Genomic DNA, 22173 nt, shown 5'->3' on the forward strand with positions numbered 1-22173 from the left:
TGCTCCCCCCAAGCCAGGGTCGATTTCTGAGCGCTTAGCCAGGAGTAACCCCTGAGCATCAAACAGGTGTGGCCCGAAAAACAAAAAAAAAAAAAAAAAAAAAAAAAAAAAAGGGCCCGGAGAGATAGCACAGCAGCATTTGCCTTGCAAGCAGCCGATCCAGGACCAAAGGTGGTTGGTTCGAATCCCGGTGTCCCATATGGTCCCCCGTGCCTGCCAGAAGCTATTTCTGAGCAGACAGCCAGGAGTAACCCCTGAGCACTGCCGGGTGTGGCCCAAAAACCAAAAAGAAAGAAAAACACAGCTAGCATGCGAGAGGGCCTTGGACATGTGACCAGATCCATTTAAAATAACAACAAATGAGGCAATTTCCGAGACGGAAGAGTAAGAGGTCAGTAGAGGAAGAGAACTGAAAAGGGACCCTGCTTTTATTGGTTGTTATACCACTGTAGGCGAAGTATTTTTCCTTCATGTGTTTTGGGGTACTGTAAATAAGACTTGAAACAGGCCTGTGAAACAATATTCTTTCCAAACTCAGCAGAACTTTTAAGGCTGTAAGAAATAAAAGGGAATTAAGATTCTCTTTCAAGGGACCAGAGAGATAAGCAGTGGGCAGTGCAGTGTCTCAATATGGCTCTTCTAGGCTTGATTACGGCGTTGCTTGTGGTTCCCTGAGCACTGCTGGTATGGACCCCAAATAAAGTCTCTTTTAGCGTAAGAAGATACTCCTAAAACTGTAACTGGAGTTTTTTGTTGGTTTGCTTTTGCTTCAGGGCCGCACCTGTTGGCGCTCAGGGTTGACTCCTGACTGCTCAGAAATCAGCTCCTGTCAGGCTCGAGGGACCATATGGGAGGCCAGACTAAACCTGGGATGGCTGCGCTCTGGCCCCAAGTAACTGGAACTTTTGAAGGAAAAAACCCAATAACATGATAATTAAAAGTCCAAGCTCTAGAGTCAGATCAACCGTGGCTGCATCTGGCTTATTCACTCACTATATGGATGACACTGAGTGTTCTGCTAGGTCTCTCTCTTGCTTTCTATTTTTCTCCCCTCTGCTCTCTCAGACTTGCTCCTTTCCTGGGATTTGAACCCCGCCAGCCCCCAGGGTCAGGGGAATATGCAGAGAAGCCCCATCACTCCCCGCAGACAGCAGTAGGTCACACTGAGCAGAGTGCGCAGCCGCCTACACGCCGGGTCTGGACAATGCCTGCCTGCAAGCCTTGACGAAGCACAGACTCACACATTCCTTATTCCTTATTATTGTGGTTTCTTCCACAAAAGGTGATGTTTTCCTGGCACTAGGTCTTAGCAGACCAGCATTGTAATTTGCGTAGGAAAAGGGCAGATGCATTTATGTGTTCAGCAGAGTTGCTAATCCGGGGCTCACTGGGGGTGCTGCTCTCTTCATTATCTAAAGGTGCTGGAGCACACCCCCTCACATTTTGACTTTAGAGGTAAGAATCTGGCCTTTTTAAATTTTACTCAGGGGTGTGTCTCTGTACTCCTGGCTCTACGCTCAGAAATCGCTCCTGGCAGGCTCAGGGGACCATATGGAATGCTGGGATTCGAACCACCATCCTTTTGCTTGCCTTATCTCCATGCTATCTCTCCGGCCCCTGTTCCCTTATTTCTAACTAGCCTGGAGATGAAGCATCACCTAGCACATTGGCAGGGTCCTGGGCCAGAGCTCACAAACATTTTTGTGACAAGAGAGCCTTTGCTTCCTTGATTTTTGTTTCCATCATTTTACGAAGCACCTGAGAAATTGATTTTCTCTGAAAGCTGCTGGGAAGCCTCTCTCTCTCTGGCCATACATGTGTATCTCTTTATAGTCTACAGATAAATCTGCCTCGAGCATGTCCTAGTTGCAGACTGTCTTAATTCAGATTCAGTAGCAAGAAAAAAAAGCTTTTCATAAGGTGATTGCTTTTCTCCTCTTAGCAGGCATGAAGAAACTGGGGTGCGGGTGGAGATTCTGTACCCAGTGAAATCCACTTATAAATTTCCTGATGAAATTGCTGTTGCACCTGGATCCAGGGCAGAGGAAGTGTTTGTTCTTCATTGACACCCTGAGTTCTGAGCAACAGGGGCAACCATGGCTAAGGACTGAAGGGTGGGGGTTTTGGCTGATGTGGCTCCCACATCTCTTTCTAGATTTCATATGCCAGTTTCTGCCACAAGTAGAGCTGATGCCAAGGAGGTGAGTGTGGCCTGGGAGGCTGCATGGCTGAGCCAGGCAGGCCCTAGAGTAATCAGGGCTCTGCCCAGTTGTGATGAAAGACAGCTACGTGGGGGCTCCCTGGAAAAGGCCTGCTAGAAGTATCTGTCACTAGTGCTTTGCCTCAGGGTCTGAGGGGGAACTGCTGGAAAAGTCAGCCCTTCATGCTTGAACTGTGTTGGCGTTGAGGGGCTAGTGGGCTTCAGAGGTGGGTGAGGCATTGACAAGATGTGATGGTTCTCCTTTGGGGGAGTCAGGGATGGGGCCGGACTAGTGTCCGGCCTTGCCTGAGAATTGGAGTTTGTCTCCTGAGGAGGCAGTGAGCACCACCGGCAACAGGAAGAAATCAAAGCCAGCACTGAGTCACAGATGGGCACGACACACCTGGATGCTCACACATTCCTTATTCTCTTGGCCAGGCCAGGCCAGGTCCCTGCAAACAGCTTCTCAGAGAATTGGATTCCTTTATGGATCCTGTGTTTGTCTACCTGAGGGAGCAAATCAGGTGGCTGTGTGGTTGCTATGTCCTTAACGATTGTGTTAAAAATAAAAATTTATTCTGGGCCAGAGCAATAGCACAGTGTTTGCCTTGCAAACGGCTGACCCGGTTTGATCTCCAGCATTCTTTTTTTTTTGTTTTTGTTTTTGGGCCACACCCATTTGACGCTCAGGGGTTACTCCTGGCTATGTGCTCAGAAATCGCCCCTGGCTTGGGGGGACCATATGGGACGCCGGGGGATCGAACCGCCATCCTTCCTTGGCTAGCGCTTGCAAGGCAGGCACCTTACCTCCAGCGCCACCTACCCGGCCCGTTCTCCAGCATTCTTATATGGTCCCCTGCGCACTGCCAGGAATGAACCCTGAGTAGAGCTGAGCACTGCTGGGGTGGCAACTAAAACAAACATAAAATAAAGATTCATTAAAAGAGAAAATCCTCCGCCTAATCATACTGAGATATGTGCACCAAAGAAAAGCAAAGTTCAGTGACAGTTGGTTAAGAGGCGTCTGTCTTGGTGCTGGCCATGAGCGGGTTCCTTGGGCCCTTCAGAGGTCCCTGGACCAGTATGAAATGACCTAGAGGGGAGCGATAGGCAGAGCTGTGTGCGATGGATGGGCCAGCTCTGCACCCGGGCAGGCACTGTGATGGGAGAAAAGGAGGGGTGAAAGGAACAGCCGGAGACAAGACATTAGCTGACTGGCAGAAGGGGAGCAAACCGGACTGGAGTCTTCAGGGAGGCACCATGCTCAACTTCCCCTGACACTGAGGTGTCATGCTGGGCTGGTAGTGTGATAATGACAAGGTGGCAACCAAGAGGAGAACCAGCAAATTTACGGCTGGAAAACCTAATGCAAAAGCCCAAGAAAAATGAAACAAGGGACGATTTATCGTCAAGTGCCTTGGGGGAAATTAGGCTAGTTTTTCTCCTTCCATCCAAACCTTCTGAATTGATCAGACAGGACAGCCATTGGGGTGTTTGATGGTGCTTGATTTATACTCACAAAAAGGGGGGGGGGGAGTTCCTATCAGCAGGAATTTTTTGAAAACATCAGGCACATATATATGCTTTGACTAGGCACATTTATATGCATTGACTGAAACCATCAAGGAAGGTTTGCCTAGTCAAGGATTAAACCCTCTGCCAGGTCTCCTCTGGCCCCATCTGACCAGGATTCCAGAAAGTAGATACTGGAACAGGTAGGGGACAAGGCAGAGATGCCCTTGGAAAGTTTCCAGTCAAAGACAAGAGGGCTGGTACTAAGGTCAAGGGAGGGACTTCCCATCCCAGCCACGACAAACGTGCTGTTATTAGTGCTTGTAAGTTCCTGGGACTTGGGGAAAGTTGGGGTTCATAGTGTGAACTCGTGTCTGCCTGGAAACTCAGGAAGTTTATGACTTGTAAGCTTCGCAGGAAGCTAAGTAGTGTCTGATTTGGGGGCTCGCCAGTAACTACAGGTCCTTGGACCCGTGGAAGCAGAGCCAGTGACCCAGCAGCTGTCCCCCAAGTTTCCATAAATAAAGTGTGCAGAACCTTTGCTTAAGGACCAGGGACATGGAAAGACCACTGGGCTCCTTGGGGTTCTGATAACTGACACTGGTTCCTGCTGTTGTGACAGCTTCTATTCAGCTCCACATGAGGGAGTCCTGGCTCCAACAGGTCCAAGGGACAGAATGGTGGGACTCACAGAAGACAGGATGGGTCCCGCACCCCAATTGCCAAAGACTGGAGTTCCATCAGTGCACATGCACACAGCTGTATCCCTCAGCATACCTTTGCAGGGTGTGCACGTGTCAGACACAAGCCCTCTTGGCTCACTCATTGATTTGCCACATCTCAAGACCAGTCCATCTTGAGTCTGGGGACAAGTCTGGGACACGGAGCTGTGGGGCACATCAGAGAAGGTTGTTCTCTTGGACAGAGCTGCTACAGCATATGCTAATGTCGCCAGGCTCTTCATTACTCAGAGGCAACAGGTTTTTATCCTGAAGATGCCTCAAGTGAAAGGCTGTGGGGGATTCCTAAAACTTTAGTTCCACAACAGCCCCACTCAGAAGTTTCTGTCTGGGTCTAGAGCCATGTTAGCTAAGAAAGGTCAAGGAGAGAGGGCTAGGAGAGCTCCTGATCCCCTTGAACGAGTTTGCATTGTTGCTCCACTTAAAATCACTGGTTAGAGTGAGGATGAAAGGATATGATGGCTTCTCAGATTTCAAACCTCCTTCAAATATCCTAAATTTTCTCCCCAGTGAACACAGGTGGGAACAGGTACCAAGATGAAAAGTGATCAGAAGCATCTTTAGTTTATTTATTTATTGCTTACTTCATTCTCTGACCTGCATTAGAGAATCAATGTTAAATTGATGGGACTCAATAATGAAAATTAAATCGACCGGGGAGCTCAAATGGGCCCTTCAGTTGCACTTATAACAAGGCTTTCTTGGCCTTTACCTCATCATGAACCTGTTCACTGTCTGAAGGGAAAAAGAAGTGTATTGAAGCACCAGGAATTTCCCAAGATCACAACCACATGATTTGCACCCTAAGACTCACCTAGCCATGACCCAGTGACTTTCCAGCCAATGAGCATCTCTCTTCTGCCCTGAGTGACACATTCTATTACCGACAGGTAATAGCAGCCAGTAGCCCCACTCCAGCCCCTTCCCATCCTCCCAACAACTCTGTTCGGCGCTCATGCCCCTCACACAGGATGGAATACGGATTTTATTCATTCAGGTTTCCACACATAAAATGAGATGCAGAGAAAGCCCGTGTCATCTCCAGCAGAGAGACTCTGTTTCATGAATGACAGCGTTTTCGGTCAAGCTAAAATAATATAAAAATAATTTGAAAAATCCCTTTTCTGTACACTTTCAAATAAAGCAAGTAGGATTTTTTTAATCTTTTTTTTTTTTTTGAACAACAGTATCTTATTTCTGCTAATCAGAAAATAGGTTTTTCTATTCGTTTGGGCTTTAAAATCAGGGCAGCCTCCATCCATGTGTGTTACATGGTTATAATGCATGAATAATCTAGGTGGTATGATCGCGTAGTCCCTAAAATGTTTCATCTAGTTGGTCTAATCAATAAGCTATTTAACCAATTAAAATACTATTATATCACATTGAACAACTTGATGTCATTGCCTTTTTTTTTTTTTTTTTTTGAAATACTAGGAACATTTACACATTTGGCTTGGAAAGGATTGAAATATCACATGTAATATATTTAGATTTTTTCTTCTCTCCTTAAAGAATATGGCTCTTAATAAGTTGATTTTTTTTCTGAGTTCTAGTGCGCAAAAAAGAAAGTCCCTTTTGAAGCAAATAAAATGTCTTCTGATTTGGCCAAAAAAAGGGAAAAGAAAAGCTTTTTTCTATCATTTAAAAAATTTTAAGGATAAATCTAGAAGGGGCCCTTGGTTGTCAACTAATTGTTCCAACCCAACTCACCATGAAGTGTTTGTAGAAATATCTCCACTTGAACAGCAGAGAACACTTTAGACACCCCAATAATGCTTTGGGGGCTGGCTTGGGGATGGGTGCAAGCACAGAGGGTGCAGAAGAGACCACCCGAAATTAGGAGGACCCCTACAAGATTCTTTGTGAGTGTCACAAAAAAATAGAGAAAATATGGATCACACCAAGGGCTTCTGTTTGGGGAACCAGGAAGTGTGTGAGAAGTGAGAGGAAAGGAAGGGGGGGCAGTGTAGAGGGTGCTACGCGTCTCTGACACTCATCTTCAGCCTGCTCTGTCCTTCCCAGTGTGAGGAGGAAGATGCCGGGCTGAATGGAAACTTCTTCAATGGCTTGTGGGTACAGAAGCTGTTTTCAAATCGTTTGCCGGGCTTTTAGCTTTCTTGCGTTGCACCTGCCCTTGTGTTCGCAGGCCTGGGGAGCTGCCGAGCCACTGTGGGAGCATTTTCCTCCTTCATTTGAGCGAGGCTTGGTGGGCAGAGACCCACTGGGCAGCCAGTTTGTGCTGTCCCCTTCTTCCGGGAGAAACCCTACTCACCTTGTCCTCCCACCCCAGCTGCATTTGCAAAGGGCAACTTTGGGCTTTCACTCCTCAGCATCTGCATCTGCTTTCTGAGTCCCTTTCTTCCAGGCAGGGCTGCTGTGACTACGCTCTGCTTTCAAAGTCTTTTATTTTTTTTTTCAAAAGTATTATTGGTCTCGAGTAACACCGTGTTGCTTCCAGGTTTAAATCTTTTCTATTGGCTCTGGTTCCATGCCCCCCCCCCCAAACCAAAAAGGATATGTGCGCAAACGTATGCACACATGTGCTGGCAGAGTTGAAGTAAACTTCTTTGATTTTTAGAGAAATAGAACTCTTAGTAAATACTTTTTTCATCTAGTGTTACTAACTTTTTGCTTGCTCTCTGGATGGTTTTGTCTCTGCCTCACTTCTGTTCTCTCTTGTGTCCTACTGCTGACAGGCAGAGTGGGCAGGGTGTTCTAGCAGCGGTCATTTGAGATGGGCATATACTCAGTGAGTCCTCACCCCCCCCCCCAAATTAATTTAAAAAAGGATCATCAACTTACTGGATCCAGCCAACCTTTAACTCTCACTCAGCTGCCGTGGGGGGGGGGGGCTTGTTTGCTCCCGTGTTTTGTTGTAGCTGCACCATATATGGGATTCCTTGTGCCATTTTCTTTTGTCTTGTATTTGTTTTGTTGGTGTGTCTGTGTTTTGCTTATTTTTATTTATTTATTTATTTTTTTTTATCTTGGTGACCCTGAGCTATGGCTTCCTCCTCAGTCCCCCCTGGCCCATGCGCTAGTCCACCTTCCTGGTTTTCTTCATTCTGCCGATGTAGGCCTCGAAGAAGAAGTGGCAGAACAGCACAAGATAGCTGAGGTACATGAGCGAGGACCAGAAGATGTTGTGGAAGTGCGAGTAGCAGTGGTCCTTCTGCATCCAGTAATAGACCAGGTAGTTAACCACGCAGCCCATGAGCATCTGGGAGATCTGGGACAAGGTGATGAACATGGCACACTGGCGGGGCACGCGGAAACCCGCGGCCCTCAGGGCGTAGTAGGAGTACATGACGGCGTGCACGCTATAGTTCATGGTCATGAACCAGCCGCCCCCAGCCACCATGTCCTTGTAGGAGTACCAGGAGTACAGGAGCACAGTGATGTGGTGGTACCAATGCAGGAAAATGAGCTTCTGCTTCCTCAGGATGATGAAGATTGTGTCTCCTGAAAGACAGAGACAGCCGTGGTGGCTGTGAGTGTCCCTGCCTCGAACCTTGTAAGAAGGGAGGCCCACTGAGGGTGACCTATGGGGGCGGGGGGGGGGGGCGCGCGCAGATGCAGACAGCTATTGGCTAGCTCAGGCAGGATGGGGGTGTGTCCCTGAGTGACCCACTGGCCCTCACTGTCTTCTGGTTTCCTCCCCCCATAAAAGAGGTATAATCTCAGTGACCTAGAAGTGTCTGAGCAGGAAATGAGGGATAGTTCTGAGCACAATCCATGTGGCTTCCAACGATGTGGGGCCCTCTGTATACAAAATCGTATGCATTTTTTTGGGGGACAACCCCTCCTGGTGATGCTCAGGGATCACTCTTGGCGGTGTTCAGGGGGCACATACAAGGCAAGTGCCCTTCCTGCTGTGCTATCTCTCTGGCCCTTCTGATGGACTTTGGATCTTGAAGAGGTAGCTGTAACCATGTGGACTAATTCCCAACTTGGCCACATATTTGTATGTCTGCCACTAGACAAGAAAAGAAAAAGACAAAGAAGGTAAGAAAGGATGGAAAGAAAGAAGGGAAGAAGGGAAGGAAGGAAGGAAGGAAGAGAAAGAAAGTATGAAAATGTTCTCTGAGCTCCTTTTGTCCTCTGCTCTGGCTCTGGGCTCTGATAGTCTCCAGATGGCAGATAGCAGGGAATGGCTCATGCTGGGAGTGGCAGGAAGTGAGACTGAAACAAACACCCCACCAGAGCAGGGTGTTTGTTATTATTTATTATTAATATTATTTTGGTTTTTGGGTCACACCCGGCAGGTTCGGCGGACCATATGGAATGCCAGGATTCGAACCACCGTCCTTCTACATGTAAGGCAAATGCCTTACCTCCTTGCTGTCTCTCCAGCCCCAGAGCAGGGTGTTTGTGGCCTGTCAGAGACCCCACACATCCAGGCAATCACTCCTGAGGCCTCCTGCTCTGCAGAGGGTAGCACAGTAACCCCAGTTGAAGGCAGAATCCAAGGATCTCTATATGAGTGGTAAATCCTGTCTAACTGAAGCTGCTTTTCAGGAATCAACGAAGACCGAGGTACATTCCTTTTCTGGTCAAAAAAAGAGCCACGAGCAGCACTTGAGCATGGCTGGGTGTGACCCAACATTTCCCCCAGATAAAACAAAACAAAACAAAACAAAACGAAATCCAACTTTCTTTGGGCCCGGAGAGATAGCACAGCGGCGTTTGCGATCCAGCCAAATCCAGGACCAAAGGTGGTTGGTTCGAATCCCGGTGTCCCATATGGTCCACCGTGCCTGCCAGGAGCTATTTCTGAGCAGACAGCCAGGAGTAACCCCTGAGCACCGCGTGTGGCCCAAAAACCAAAAAAAAAAAAAAAAAAAAAAAAGAAAGAAAGAAAAAAAAAAAAAAAAAGGCCGGTTTTGAGGTGAATCTCTAGAAGGCAGACGTCTGTCTGTCTCTTGGATGTTTTAATCCAACATCACCAGAAGCCAATTGAGCCTTGTTGATGAGAACATGAGGGTATCCCTATTCAATTCTAACAGCAAAACAGAAGCTTCATTCAGGCTGGAAAGGAGTCTAAGTGCTGCCTCCCCCAAGTATCTCCCCCTGGGCCAGAGAGAAAGATGGGCTGTGTGCCCTTGGATGCAAATTTCTGGCAGGGCCTGGAGACTGGTACAGACCCAGCCAACTAGCCCTCCTCACCTTCAGAGGCCCCTGCTGGGAGGGTGCTGAGAGGGCAAAGATGGTAGGATGTATTCAGGGCCTTGCAAGGAGTTGTTGATTTTAAAACTTTCCTCCATAAAACAAAACTTGGGGGGCTTGGCATGAGGTTCGGGGGGTTGTTTGTGAATCCTGCAGGGAGGAAGAAGAAACTCACCGAGTTCTGGTGCTTTGCTCAGCACGAACGCGTAGGCCCAGAATTTGCTGACAGGTCCATTGTAAAAACTCTGGTCACACACAGATTGCTTTATGCCTTTGGTCATCAAAATATACAGCATGTAAGCACCAGTTCGAAGAGCACCGAATATACTTCACAGCACAAGGAGAAAAAAAAAAATTATTTTAGGACAACAGTGTCACTCTGGGCAAGAAGGAAGCACATCAAGATGAACAAATATGAATCTAATTAATACTCATCTGCATTTGTACATCCAGAAGGAACCTGGCCTTTGTTGACAATAAACTATCCCGGTCACAGGTTCTCCAAAGAGTGGGGAAGAAAGCACTGGCCTGGCAACCACTGGCTCTGTGCTCAGGTAGATGGTAATAAGGTTTAAGCCTGGGTCACAGTAACCTGTCCCCCCCTCACCCCGCCATGAGTATGCCTTTTCTGTCTTCCCATCATGAGATTCCACCAGCACAGGTTCCCCTGGGGGCTGGATTTCAGGGGGCTGAAAAAGCTCATGGACTTATGACACCCCGTTCTTTGCCCCCTGTGATTGTTACAAAGGAAGTAATCATGCCTAACACCCTGTAGCTGATGGCAGTCACCAAAGTAGGTATTAGCCTGTTTCCTGGTTGGTGGTCGACTGGCGTGACCCTGACCCAGGGGTTGCTGTGTTGGGGGTTGGACCCCAACTCTGGAGCCAAAAAGACCTGCCTTTCAAAGCGACCCTCTTGAGACATTTCTGCACAGGAGATAATGGGCAGCTCAGAAACTTTGCTTTCTATACCTGTCGTCCCAGACGGTGCAGGACACGCCACACAGATCTGGTTTCTAGCTGACTCCTGAACCCCAGTTAATGTTCTGTGACCATAAAACACCTCTAGTGACAGACACGGCTGGTAAATTTCTCTTTGTTTCAGGGCCATCCCCGGTGGTGCTCAGTGCTTTCTTCCTGGCTGTGCTCAGGAATTCCTCCTGGGGAACAATATAGGATGCTGGGGATCGAACCTGGGTCACCAACATGCAAGGCCAACACCATAGCCCATTATGCTATCGCTCCGGCTCCTGGTGAACTTCTTACTACATCAATTAGCTGAGCTTTTCTGAGATGAGAGGGGAGACTCTCGCAAGCCCAAAGCAAAGCGACGTTCAGTGCACATCTGACCCCCATTTCTCTAACTTTCCACGTGTGAATCTCCTGAACTTCAAGCACCTGTCAAGAAGCAGTCAGTCTCCCTGTCTCCTGCCCACCAAACTAGAAGGAAAGCAGAGCCATGGAGAGGGATGAGAGGAAAAGCCCTAAACAGATCTTTGATAGCGAACTTCATCTTCTGGCCTCTCAAGCCAGTAGCTGCAGCCGGAATTCAATTCCTTCAGGGCCAGCAGAGATTCACTCAGCCTCTGGAGATGCTACAGAAACTGAAGTGACAAGAAGCAGGGGCCCAGCTCGGATGTGGGGTACACAGAGTGGAAGGCATCAGAAAAATGGTGTGAGCAGGAATGAGGCACAAATGGATATTCAGGATTTGACCCTGCACAGACATGACATTACTAAAGAGCACAGTGTGGGCCTGTGGACTGGATCCCCTTCCCCCTTTGGTGCCCCACACCCTAAAGTCCACATAACGAGGCTGTCCCAGCCATTTCTTCTTTGCTACAGGCAAAAGCGCTTTGCTGGCACGACAAAGCCAGTGCAGGGGGCAGCTAGGGACAAGATGGGTAAGGGGGCCTTGGGCTCAGAGCTAAGACTCTGGAGCCTCAGCAACATGTGACCTTATCCATGAGATCATTACAACATGTATGACCTTAGATTTTTCTCCATCCCTAGACATGGCATCTTGTGATGGGACATAAAGGATGGTAAGTGTCTGGGGGATGTGATTGTCTACAGCCATCTGGACTTTACTGTTCTGTCTCTGCACATTGCTCCTCCAATAGGAGTTTTCCTGGCTGCCCTGTGGTGCTGAGAACCCTGTAGCCTCCCCTCTCTGGCAGTATCTTGTCAAGATATGGCATCAGCAATGTCCAGAGTGGTGGTTCCTTTTTTTTTGGCTTTTGGGTCACACCTGGCGGCTCTCAGGGGTTACTCCTGGCAGGCTTGGGGGACCATATGGGATGCTGGGACTCGAAACATCGTCCATCCTGGAACGGTTGCATGGAAGGCAAACACCCTATTGCTGTGCTATTTCTCTGACCCCAGAGTGGTGGTTCTATGCGTGCAGGTGAGCACTGGGGTTTTCCTGGTCCCAGAACTGGAACTGACTGTCACTCACTGTTGTGCTCTCCAGAAGATGATCAATGAAATACCATTAGAGAATGTTCACCACTGCTGGGAGGATGCACACGCCTTGAGTGCTGGTCCTGGGGCAACTCTGCTTCGCCCACAACCTGGACCCATCTGGTAATACCCTACTCTGGCCCAGCCAGAAGTCTGGGCTCAGCAAGTTTAGTTAACCTGTCCTTAGTTCACGTTGGCTAAAAACACATTTCTTAGTAATAATGCCACATGCCAGAAGAGTGTGAAGATTGTTGTTATTTTTCTGGTCTAGTAAATGAGAAATCACATTCAGCTCTAGATTATAGCTTTGAGATAATTCCCTTCTTTTTTCTGATTCAAATCTCTTCAGAAAATTCTTTACTGTCAGAACTAGAATTTAGGGGTTGGAGCTACAGCACAGTGGTAGGGCATTTGCCTTGCACGCAGCCAACCTGGAACAAATCCACGTTTGATTCCCAGCACCCCCCCTATGATGCCCTGAGCCTAACAGGAGCAATTTCTGAGCACAGAGCCAAGAGTAACTCCTGAGAGTTGCCAGGTGTGGTCCAAAATCCAAATTTCAAACAAACAAACAAACAAACAAAAAGAATTAGAATTTAGCTTGTAGGTCTTCTGGTAAAGTGGTTTAACTTCTAGATTCCACAATAAGAACAGAAATTAAGGGCTGGAGTCGAGCACAGTAGGGAGAGTGTCAGCCTTGCATGCTGCAAACAGGTTCAACCCGTCACCCCAAATGGTCCCAAGCACTGCCAGGAGTGATTCCTCAGTACAGAGCCAGGAATAAGTCCAGAGCACTGTAAATCTTATGTGGCCCCATAGAAAAAGCAACAACAACAACAACAAAAAAAAACATATATATGTACAATTTAACTTAAATATTTTTCTTATTGTGGAGTCTACTGCCTGAGGTGCTTGTTTGTTTGTTTTGGTTTTTGGGTCACACCCGGTAGTGCTCAGGAGTTACTCCTGGCTCAGAAATCGCTCCTGGCAGGCTCAGGGACCATATGGGATGCTGAGATTCGAACCACCAACCTTCTGCATGGGCCTGGAGAGATAGCACAGCGGTGTTTGCATTGCAAGCAGCAGCGGTGTTTGCATTGCAAGCAGCCGATCCAGGACCTAAGGTGGTTGGTTCGAATCCCGGTGTCCCATATGGTCCCCCGTGCCTGCCAGGAGCTATTTCTGAGCAGACAGCCAGGAGTAACCCCTGAGCACCGCCGGGTGTGGGCCAAAAACCAACCAAACAACCAACCAACCAACCAACCAACCAACCAACCAACCAACCAAACAAACAAACAAAAAACCCTTCTGCATGAAAGGCAAACACCTTACTTCCATGCTATATCTCTGGCCACTGAGGTGCTTCTTGGGGTGGGGGTGGGGGGCGGTTGGTGGCCAGTGTGAGGACACAGCTTTCCTGGGTAGCCCATCCAGAGCTTGCTTTGTACATGCCACACAGGCACTGCTTACTTGAGCTACATGTTTGGTCCCTCCTAGCGATTTGTTGTTTTGTTTTTGGGCCACACCCAGTGATGCTCTGGGGATACTCCTGACTATGTGCTCAGAAAACGCTCCTGGCTTTGGGGGACCATGTGGGATGCTGGGGATCAAATCCAGATCCGTCCTGGGTCAGCCACGTGCAAGGCACTATCACTCCAGCCCTAACCCTATATATATATTTTTTTTTGTTTGTTTGTTTTTTCGGGCCACACCTGTTTGATGCTCAGGGGTTACTCCTGGCTAAGCGCTCAGAAATTGGCCCTGGCTTGGGGGAACCATATGGGATGCCGGGGGATCCTTCCTTGGCTAGCGCTTGCAAGGCAGACACCTCACCTCTAGCGCCACCTCGCTGCCCCCCCCAGAGATATTTTTAATAAAACTCAGGCCCTATTCTTGAACCTTGGCTCACATTTCTTTCCTCTTACCAAACCAGGGTTATCTGAATGAGCCCAAGAGCTTGGCAGCCCTCAAGAGTTTCCTTCATGTTTGGATTCGGTCCAGGGCAGGAAACAATAGGAGGGTTTGAGAAGCCTAATGACTGTTCCTGACTGTCCTGAAGAAATACTTGGTCAGGTGTAAAAAAGAAAAATACTTGAGTACTCTGTGATTGGTATCATGGCAGATATTCATCCTTACTATGTCCCAAGGCTGTTAAGCAATTTAGCACCAACTAGAATTTCAAACATAAGGTGGAATGGATGAGGAGCTAACAAACGATTTTAGAGCCATTTTTGGTCAAAAAAAGTTCTTTTTTTTTTTTTTTTAAGTTCAGTGTGTTTTTTTCCTTTCTTTCTGTCATCTTTTTGCCCTTTGGAATAAAGGTTACAGATAAAACACGATCTGTAAACTTTGGGAAGAGCGATTTAAATTGTAATTTATATGTAGGTAATATAGAACATCTCACAGGATCTTGTCTGAAAGTGAGGATATTTTGTTCTTTTTGGGGGGGAGAGGAGTGGGAGTAACTTCGGTGGTGCTCAGGGGTTATTCCTGGCTCTGTGTTTCAGAAATTAATACTGGCAGTTTCAGAGAACTGGGATACCAAGGACCAAACCCAAGTTAGCTGTGTGAAAGGCTTATGCTTGCCCTATGGTTCGGGCCCCAAGAGAACAATATTCTTAAACCAACAGAGTCCTTTCGTGAAGAATTCTAGGCAAAGAAATATTAAAACATACCTCTGACTACCACTTTCCCAAGACTGCCTAAAAACTGGGTATCAAATATACACTAGCTGATCATGTCCTCTGCAGATTATGAACTTTTTTGCTCAAGAGAACTAACTATCCACTTTGACAAAGCTATTTACCATTATACAGCTGGAGCCATATTACAGTGGATTTGGCACTTGATTTATATGCGATTAACCTGGGTTTGATCTGGCACCACATGGGGTCCCAGGTCCCAAGCACTGCCAGGAAAGATCTGCCCTTGCACATTGGATTAACCAGGTCCCTCCCTATTCTCCACCCCAGGGTGTGGTCTGGATTCAGTTTAATAAAAATCCCAGGTCTCAGGAAAATGCTGTCTTGCATTTCCAGCTTTCCTCCACTGAACTATCTACTTCTTTTTTTTTTTTTGAATTCTTTTTTTTTTTTTTTTTGGTTTTTGGGCCACACCCGTTTGACGCTCAGGGGTTACTCCTGGCTATGTGCTCAGAAATCGCCCCTGGCTTGGGGGACCATATGGGACGCCGGGGGATCGAACCGCGGTCCTTCCTTGGCTAGTGCTTGCAAGGCAGACACCTTACCTCCAGCGCCACCTACCCGGCCCCCTTTTTTTTTTTTTTTTTTTTTGAACTATCTACTTCTTAGGAGTGAAAGACTTCTAATTTGGAATTTCTGAAACCATTTCTCCACTTTCAGTGTATGGATTATTTCCTGTGTCAGTGTTTGCTTCCAGACCCATGTCTCTCCAATGACCTGGTCTTGGAGATATTAATTCTGTGGGTTTTTAAGTGGATTTCACTAGTGTGAGTTTAAGCTGTGTCTATTTATTGGGTTCAAAGTTGTGACAAGGGCTTGGTTTATGGTTGAGGGATGCTGGCTTTTCCTCAGGCAAATTGCTACCTTTTTTATTCCAACAGTCAAGATAAAACAGACTAATGCAGTAATTTATGCATTAGTGGCTTTGATAGTGGTTTTCCTTTATTTTTTTTAGTTCACATGTATCGTGAGGTGTGAAAAATAAGGGCTGAATAATTCAGCACTAAGAGTTACTGAAGTGCTTTCTATTGGTTCTAAAAAGCCTCTAACGTCGAAAATTAGAAAGGCATATCTGATTATTACATGTGGCCAAGCCAAAAGCCCTGAGTTGGTATTCCACAGTTCCCCTACTAGTGCTAGGCCTGAGGAGCCTCCAGTTGCTTCACCCACTGATACTGGCTTTCAAATCAGTACAAACTTAAAAAAAAAAAAAAAAAAACGGGCCCGGAGAGATAGCACAGCGGGTGTTTGCCTTGCAAACAGCCGATCCAGGACCTAAGGTGGTTAGTTCGAATCCCGGTGTCCCATATGGTCCCCTGTGCCTGCCAGGAGCTATTTCTGAGCAGACAGCCAGGAGTAACCCCTGAGCACCGCCAGGTGTGGCCCAAAAACCAAAAAAAAAAAAACCAAAAAAAAAAAAAAAAAAAAAAAAACATTAAAACGACCCAATCAGAAGATGAATCAGAAGGCAGATATGTAAGATTATCACTCCCATCCACTGCAGCTCTTTAGAGTGTGAGGTGGACCCACTTCCCCCACAGAGGCTACTTATTAAGACTAGCAATAATACAGAGTTGTCAATAAATTCCCCCAACCAAAAAAATTTAAACTTCAACCTGAGGGTTTGAATATGGATTGCCTTGGATAATTTAAGAAATTGGATGATGGTCCACTTTCTCCATTTTGTGTTGAATTCCTTGGTACCTGAAGGTTTTGGACCCACCAGGATTTCAACACTGTAGCAAAAGTCTGTTTGAGTACTTCTCAATAGTTACAGTGAAAAATGTAATTCTCTGAAGGCTCTAAGGGAAAATTAATATCCTATATCACTCTGGAAGGATGGTTGCAGGAGTCATGTTGTTATATGAGATGCTGACTGGAGAAGGGGAGTTCACAGGAATAAATAAACAGGCAAAATTACTTCATAGTACTGTTTTGAAATGTGTCAGGAAACTTGCTTTGAAGGCTTGGTAAAAAATTGACTCAGAAACCGAGTACAAGGGTAGCCATACAAAGATTTTTCAGGGAGCTATGAAGCCATATGCAGATTTTCTGGGGAAACTTACACAGACAATTAAAAGGCAGATTGAAGATAAGGAAGTTCAAAAACTCCTGATTAAAACCTTAGCCTTTGATAATGCCAATGAATATTGTCAGGCTATATTATATTATATTATATTATATTATATTATATTATATTATATTATATATCATTGTATGTCCAATTAGGGAGAAAATGTCGTGGGATTTCTAAACGCATGTAGAAATGCTGGAGCTTATAATTATCCCCACCCCCCACCCTGCGCACCTTTAATAGCACAGTTCTTCAGATGCAGACTCTGGGCTATCAAATCAGTGACTTGATTTGATTTGACATGAAATGACCTGAACCTCACCCGAGGCTCAGCAAAGGATTTTATTGTGCAAGAGGCTGTTTTTCGGTTCCTTATTATTTCCCTGGCAAAAGGGGGAGGGGTCTAAAACCAGTCCCAGGCTCATATCAGATGCTTGAACTGTGGCACAAGTGGGGCATCTACAAAAACATTGCTGGATGCAATCCTCTCTTGCTCTGGCTCAAGGACCCACCTCCTGGAGATCAAGACTTCATCAACTTGCCTAGGTAAACTGGATCAAGGGCCAATCCCTGGCCTCTCAAAATCAGGAAACCTTCCCAGCCCAGACCAAGAGAACTCCATAGTTTAAGCTCATTAAAGCCTGCCACTTCAGGAAGCAGTGGTCTCGAGATCCGGGCTCAATGCCTTTACAAGATTAGATCTAGCCTAACAGGGCCAATACCTCCAGGAATGATTTTAGGCAGAAGCAGTTTAACACTTCAAGATATCACTATTCACCTGGGAATTATAGATTCTGACCATGTTGGAGAGAGAAATAATAGTTCTTGTTTCTGTGCCTGCATTATGGAATTTTATAAAAGGTACAACTAGCTCAAATTTTGTTACTTTCTTATGTTATGCACGGCAACTCAGAACAGGGAATGGTGTTTTGAAAGTACAAACCCTGAGGCTTCTCTTAATCCATTTACAACTTTTACTGCTAAGCTTAAAGATGAAAATTCAAAATGAACCCAGGATTGTACATATTGTCCATGTTGTCCATAATGCCTGTCTATGTTGTATATAGCCCTGGGCAGGAATTCTGAAGTGAGGTTTAACTCTGGGGCCAAAGTCTTGGTAATCTGGATCAAATTTTGGCCACATTTATAAAGAATAGGAGGGATCTTGCCCCCAGATTCCATTCACCAGAGTGCTAGGTTCCTGAAGTGTAAAGGACTGGAAAATCAACAAGCTGTTTCCTTACCGTACGTAGCTCAAAATGGACCTATGCGGGTGTGATTTGTATAAGCAATGGGGCCTCCCTCACACAAACCCTTTCCAGCACACTAGTTCAGAGGCTTCACCTTTTAAATTGAGACCACTGGGTTAAAACGCCCAGAACCCATCCCAATCTTAATTTGTTTTGTTTATAATAACCTTTTAACGTTTTTGTTCACATTGATCCTTAGATAGTTTGGATGCCCTAGTTTTGCACTAGTGATGTTGAACTCCTCATACAGTGCTCATAATATAATGTACTAACAAATATTTTTTTTTTGGCCACACACACACCCATTTGATGCTCAGGGCTTACTCCTGGCTATGTGCTCAGAAATCGCTCTTGGCTTGGGGGGATCGAACTGTGGTCCGTCCTAGGCTAATGCTTGCAAGGCAGATGTCTTACCTCTAGTGCCACCTCTCTGGCCCACTAACAAATATATGGTTTTTGGGTCACACCTGTCAGCGCGCAGGGATTACTCCTGGCTGTATGCTCAGAAATCGCTCCTGGCAGGCTCGGGGGACCATATGGGATGCTGGGATTCGAACCACTGACCCTCTGTATGCAAGGCAAACTCTTTAACTCCATGCTATCTCTCTGGCCCCACATATATTTAATTATTCATTTTCTATTAGATTATATCTGCTTGTAGATGTAATGTCACTCTTTACAGATATCCTTGGATAAGGCATTTGAATGCTACGGACTCTTGCTACAGTGGTCAGTCATTGAGTATGTTTTTGCAATTTATTTTTAATCCATGCTAGTTTATACTATATCATATGCCTTTGTTCTCATTTTGCCTTCATGAAAGGAACCTGGATATTCGAGACATGTGATACAATACTCCAAGGTGTAGACACTGTTGGCAATGCTCACCACCATATTACTTAGTATTTTAGCCTTGAATATTAGGATTGTTTCAAGAATGTTGTATGCACATTTTAAACCATGAAGCCTTTTTCAGCGCAGTTCTCCTCCACCAATGTTGATTACTCTAAGGAACTGGAAAACTTGTCCACTTGACATGCTGGCTTTATATTTTGAAGTGCTTTGACCCATTCCACCTGGGTTTGTTTTGTAAATGCAACCTATGGACTGATCTTTTTTGTTTGTCTGTGTATGTGTGTGTGTGTGTGGTGGTCACCACTATGTTTAATATCTGTCCATATTGTACATAATGCCTGTCTATGTTGTATATACTCCTTCCTTCTTGTATATGGCTCTTTCTTTGTCCTCGGAAGAAGATGCCACCACTGCTGTTTATGGTGCCTCTCCAGTATAAGTTTGAAGGATCAACATAAATCAACCCTGTTAAACTTGCTTCAGACTACCCTCTCACAGCTTTCTGGAGTATATGCAGCTGATGCCCAGAGCTCGCTCTCCTGGTGGTGAAGGAGACTCTGCAAGGAGCACTAGCCCTAGGGACTTTGAGTTATAGCTGCTTGGGATGCCACCAATGTCGCCGCTGCTCTTGGCCACTGGTTTCTACCAGGATGGACCCTGGAACTGGCTTGGCACATATTTGCCCCAGGATGAACTCTCACGCTAACCTGACTAAGGCTTGGAAATCAGCAATGATTTGAAGGTAGATTTCCCTGCCTTTTTTTTTTTTTTTTTTTTTTTTTTTTGGTTTTTGGGCCACACCCGGTAACGCTCAGGGGTTACTCCTGGCTATGTGCTCAGAAGTTGCTCCTGGCTTGGGGGACCATATGGGACATCGGGGGATCGAACCGAGGTCCGTCCAAGGCCAGCGCAGGCAAGGCAGGCACCTTACCTTTAGCGCCACCGCCTGGCCCCAGATTTCCCTGCCTTGCCACATAATGATGAGATAAAATCAGGAGACACCTCAGGTCATCTTGACTTCAACATAGGATATGTGCTAACACTAAGATCTCCAATTACTGATGCCTGATAGTGAAAACCATGATTGAGGGGAACATTTTCTGGGATTCTGAAGAAAGACTTTGGGGTTAGACAAATTAGTATGTCTGGAGTCTGTAGTTGGTCTATGGCAAGATACTTAGTGGGTAAGGACACCCTATTTTTAGGCCAAGTGTTTTCTTTCCAACTTTTGTTGTGCCTATGAAAAATTTTGCAACCCCTTTTATCTTTTGATTAGAGGCATCCGTCCTTTTCTTAGAACTTTGGGATGCAAATTACTTTGTTTTACCTCATATATCTGCATTTTTATATAAAGTCAATTGGGGAAGATATTGGATTAACAGGCTCTTTCCCTAGTATCTTCCCCAGGCCGCTCCCTATTTTCCACCCAAGGTGTGATCTGTATTCTTCTTAATAAAAATCCCAGGTTTCAGGGAAACACTGTCTTGCATTTCTGGCTTTCTTCCACTGAGCTATCTGCTTCTTAGGAACAGAAGGCTTGTGTGTTGGGATTCCTGAATCCATTTCTCCCCTTTTAGTGTGTGGAATATTTCCTGTGTTGGTGTTTGCTTCCAGACCTGTGTCTCTCCAATGTCCTGGTCTTGAAACATGAAGCTACCATCACACCTGAGCATAGAGTCAGAAGTAATTGTTTTTATAATTTGACATGGAACCTTTTGCTCTGTGTGAATAGGAACGAAACTGGGGGTTCCTGGTCATATATAAGTAAACCAGAACTCCAGAAATGGGGTAACTGATTGTCAGCCCTTGCAATCAGCATCACAGCACATGTGGTTGGGAACTACCTTACTCACAATCGTGAACATCCTTGGAGCCTGCAATGGTGTCACATGGCAATGGGTGACACCATCCCTATCTCAGTCACAGGAGGGGAAGCCTTGATCAGCCAAGGAAAAGGAGCTCCAGATCCAATTACACAGTGTGTGTTTAAGTAACTGTAAAGATAGGATGAGTGATGGTTTGGGAGCCTTGCTCCTTTCAAGCCTCAGTCCTCTCAAACATGCATCTTTCTGTATCTCTTTGCATGCATGCTTGGGGAGATACTCTAGAACTCGTATTCCTTTCCTCTTTCCACATTCACATCAAAGTCAATTTTGTTTGGAATAAAAATATTTATTTAGGGGGCCGGAGAGATAGCACAGTGGTAAGGCGTTTGCCTTGCATGCAGAAGGATGGTGGTTCAAATCCCGGCATCCCATATGGTCCCCTGAGCCTGCCAGGAGCGATTTCTTTTTTTTTTTTTTTTTTTTTTGGTTTTTAGGCCACACCCGGCGATGCTCAGGGGTTACTCCTGGCGGTCTGCTCAGAAATAGCTCCTGGCAGGCACAGGGGACCATATGGGACACCGGGATTCGAACCAACCACCTTTGGTCCTGGATCGGCTGCTTGCAAGGCAAACGCCGCTGTGCTATCTCTCCGGGCCCCAGGAGCGATTTCTGAGCGTAGAGCCAGGAGCAACCCCTGAGCACTGCTGGGTGTGACTCCCCCCCCAAAAAAAACAAAACAAAACAAAACAAAATAAAACAAAAAAACAAAAAAAATTGTATTTAGCCTCAGTAGCCCTAGTGGTAGGACATTTTTTTTTGCAATGTAGCTGACCTGGGTTTGATCCCAGGGGTAAGCCCTCTGGACTACCAGGTATGGCTCAAAACAAACAATTATCTAGCTTCACAAAAAAGACAAAAAGATGAAGGAAAGAGGGAAGAAAGGAAGTTTAATTAGATAGAGGCCATATACAGATAAAGAACAAAAAATTTTATTTCATGTAATTTCATCTACATCCGAGGGGTAGCAATTAGCAGATCTGAGAGCACCCACTGTCAAGAAAGATGGGGCTAACAGTTTGAGAAATTATCTAAACAGTTCAGTCACATTTAACTATGTTTCTTTCATAGCAGAAATGTCATCTTATTATTTTTTTTTCTTTTACCATCCCAGAAGTGCTCAGGGCAGTGCTGGAGGGGCATTCCCACATTTCTTTTTTTGGTGGGGGGGGGGTCGTTTAGGCCATACCCAGTGATGCTCAGGGATTACTCCTGGCTCTGAGCTCAGAAATTGGTCTTTCCAATTGAGCTCCCATTCGATCCAGCTATACCACTCCTAGGGATATACCCTAGGAACACAAGAATACAATACAAAAATCCCTTCCT

The 22173-nt window shown here is 46.0% G+C and overlaps 1 protein-coding gene across 1 annotated transcript in view; it reads right to left on the reverse strand.

The window, feature by feature from the left end:
* Positions 1 to 5410: 5410 nt before the first annotated feature.
* ELOVL6 (ELOVL fatty acid elongase 6) overlaps positions 5411 to 22173 on the reverse strand; it is an 85656-nt gene continuing 68893 nt past the window's right edge. Inside the window, exons 4-5 of the mRNA XM_049786954.1 lie at positions 9797 to 9948; positions 5411 to 7917 (exon numbers count right to left, since the gene is read on the reverse strand). Coding sequence (XP_049642911.1) covers positions 7493 to 7917; positions 9797 to 9948 — 577 coding nt within the window. The 3' untranslated portion in view covers positions 5411 to 7492. The remainder of the gene's footprint in view (positions 7918 to 9796; positions 9949 to 22173) is intronic.

This window comes from Suncus etruscus, chromosome 14, assembly GCF_024139225.1.
Source record: "Suncus etruscus isolate mSunEtr1 chromosome 14, mSunEtr1.pri.cur, whole genome shotgun sequence".
Lineage (NCBI taxonomy): Eukaryota > Metazoa > Chordata > Mammalia > Eulipotyphla > Soricidae > Suncus > Suncus etruscus.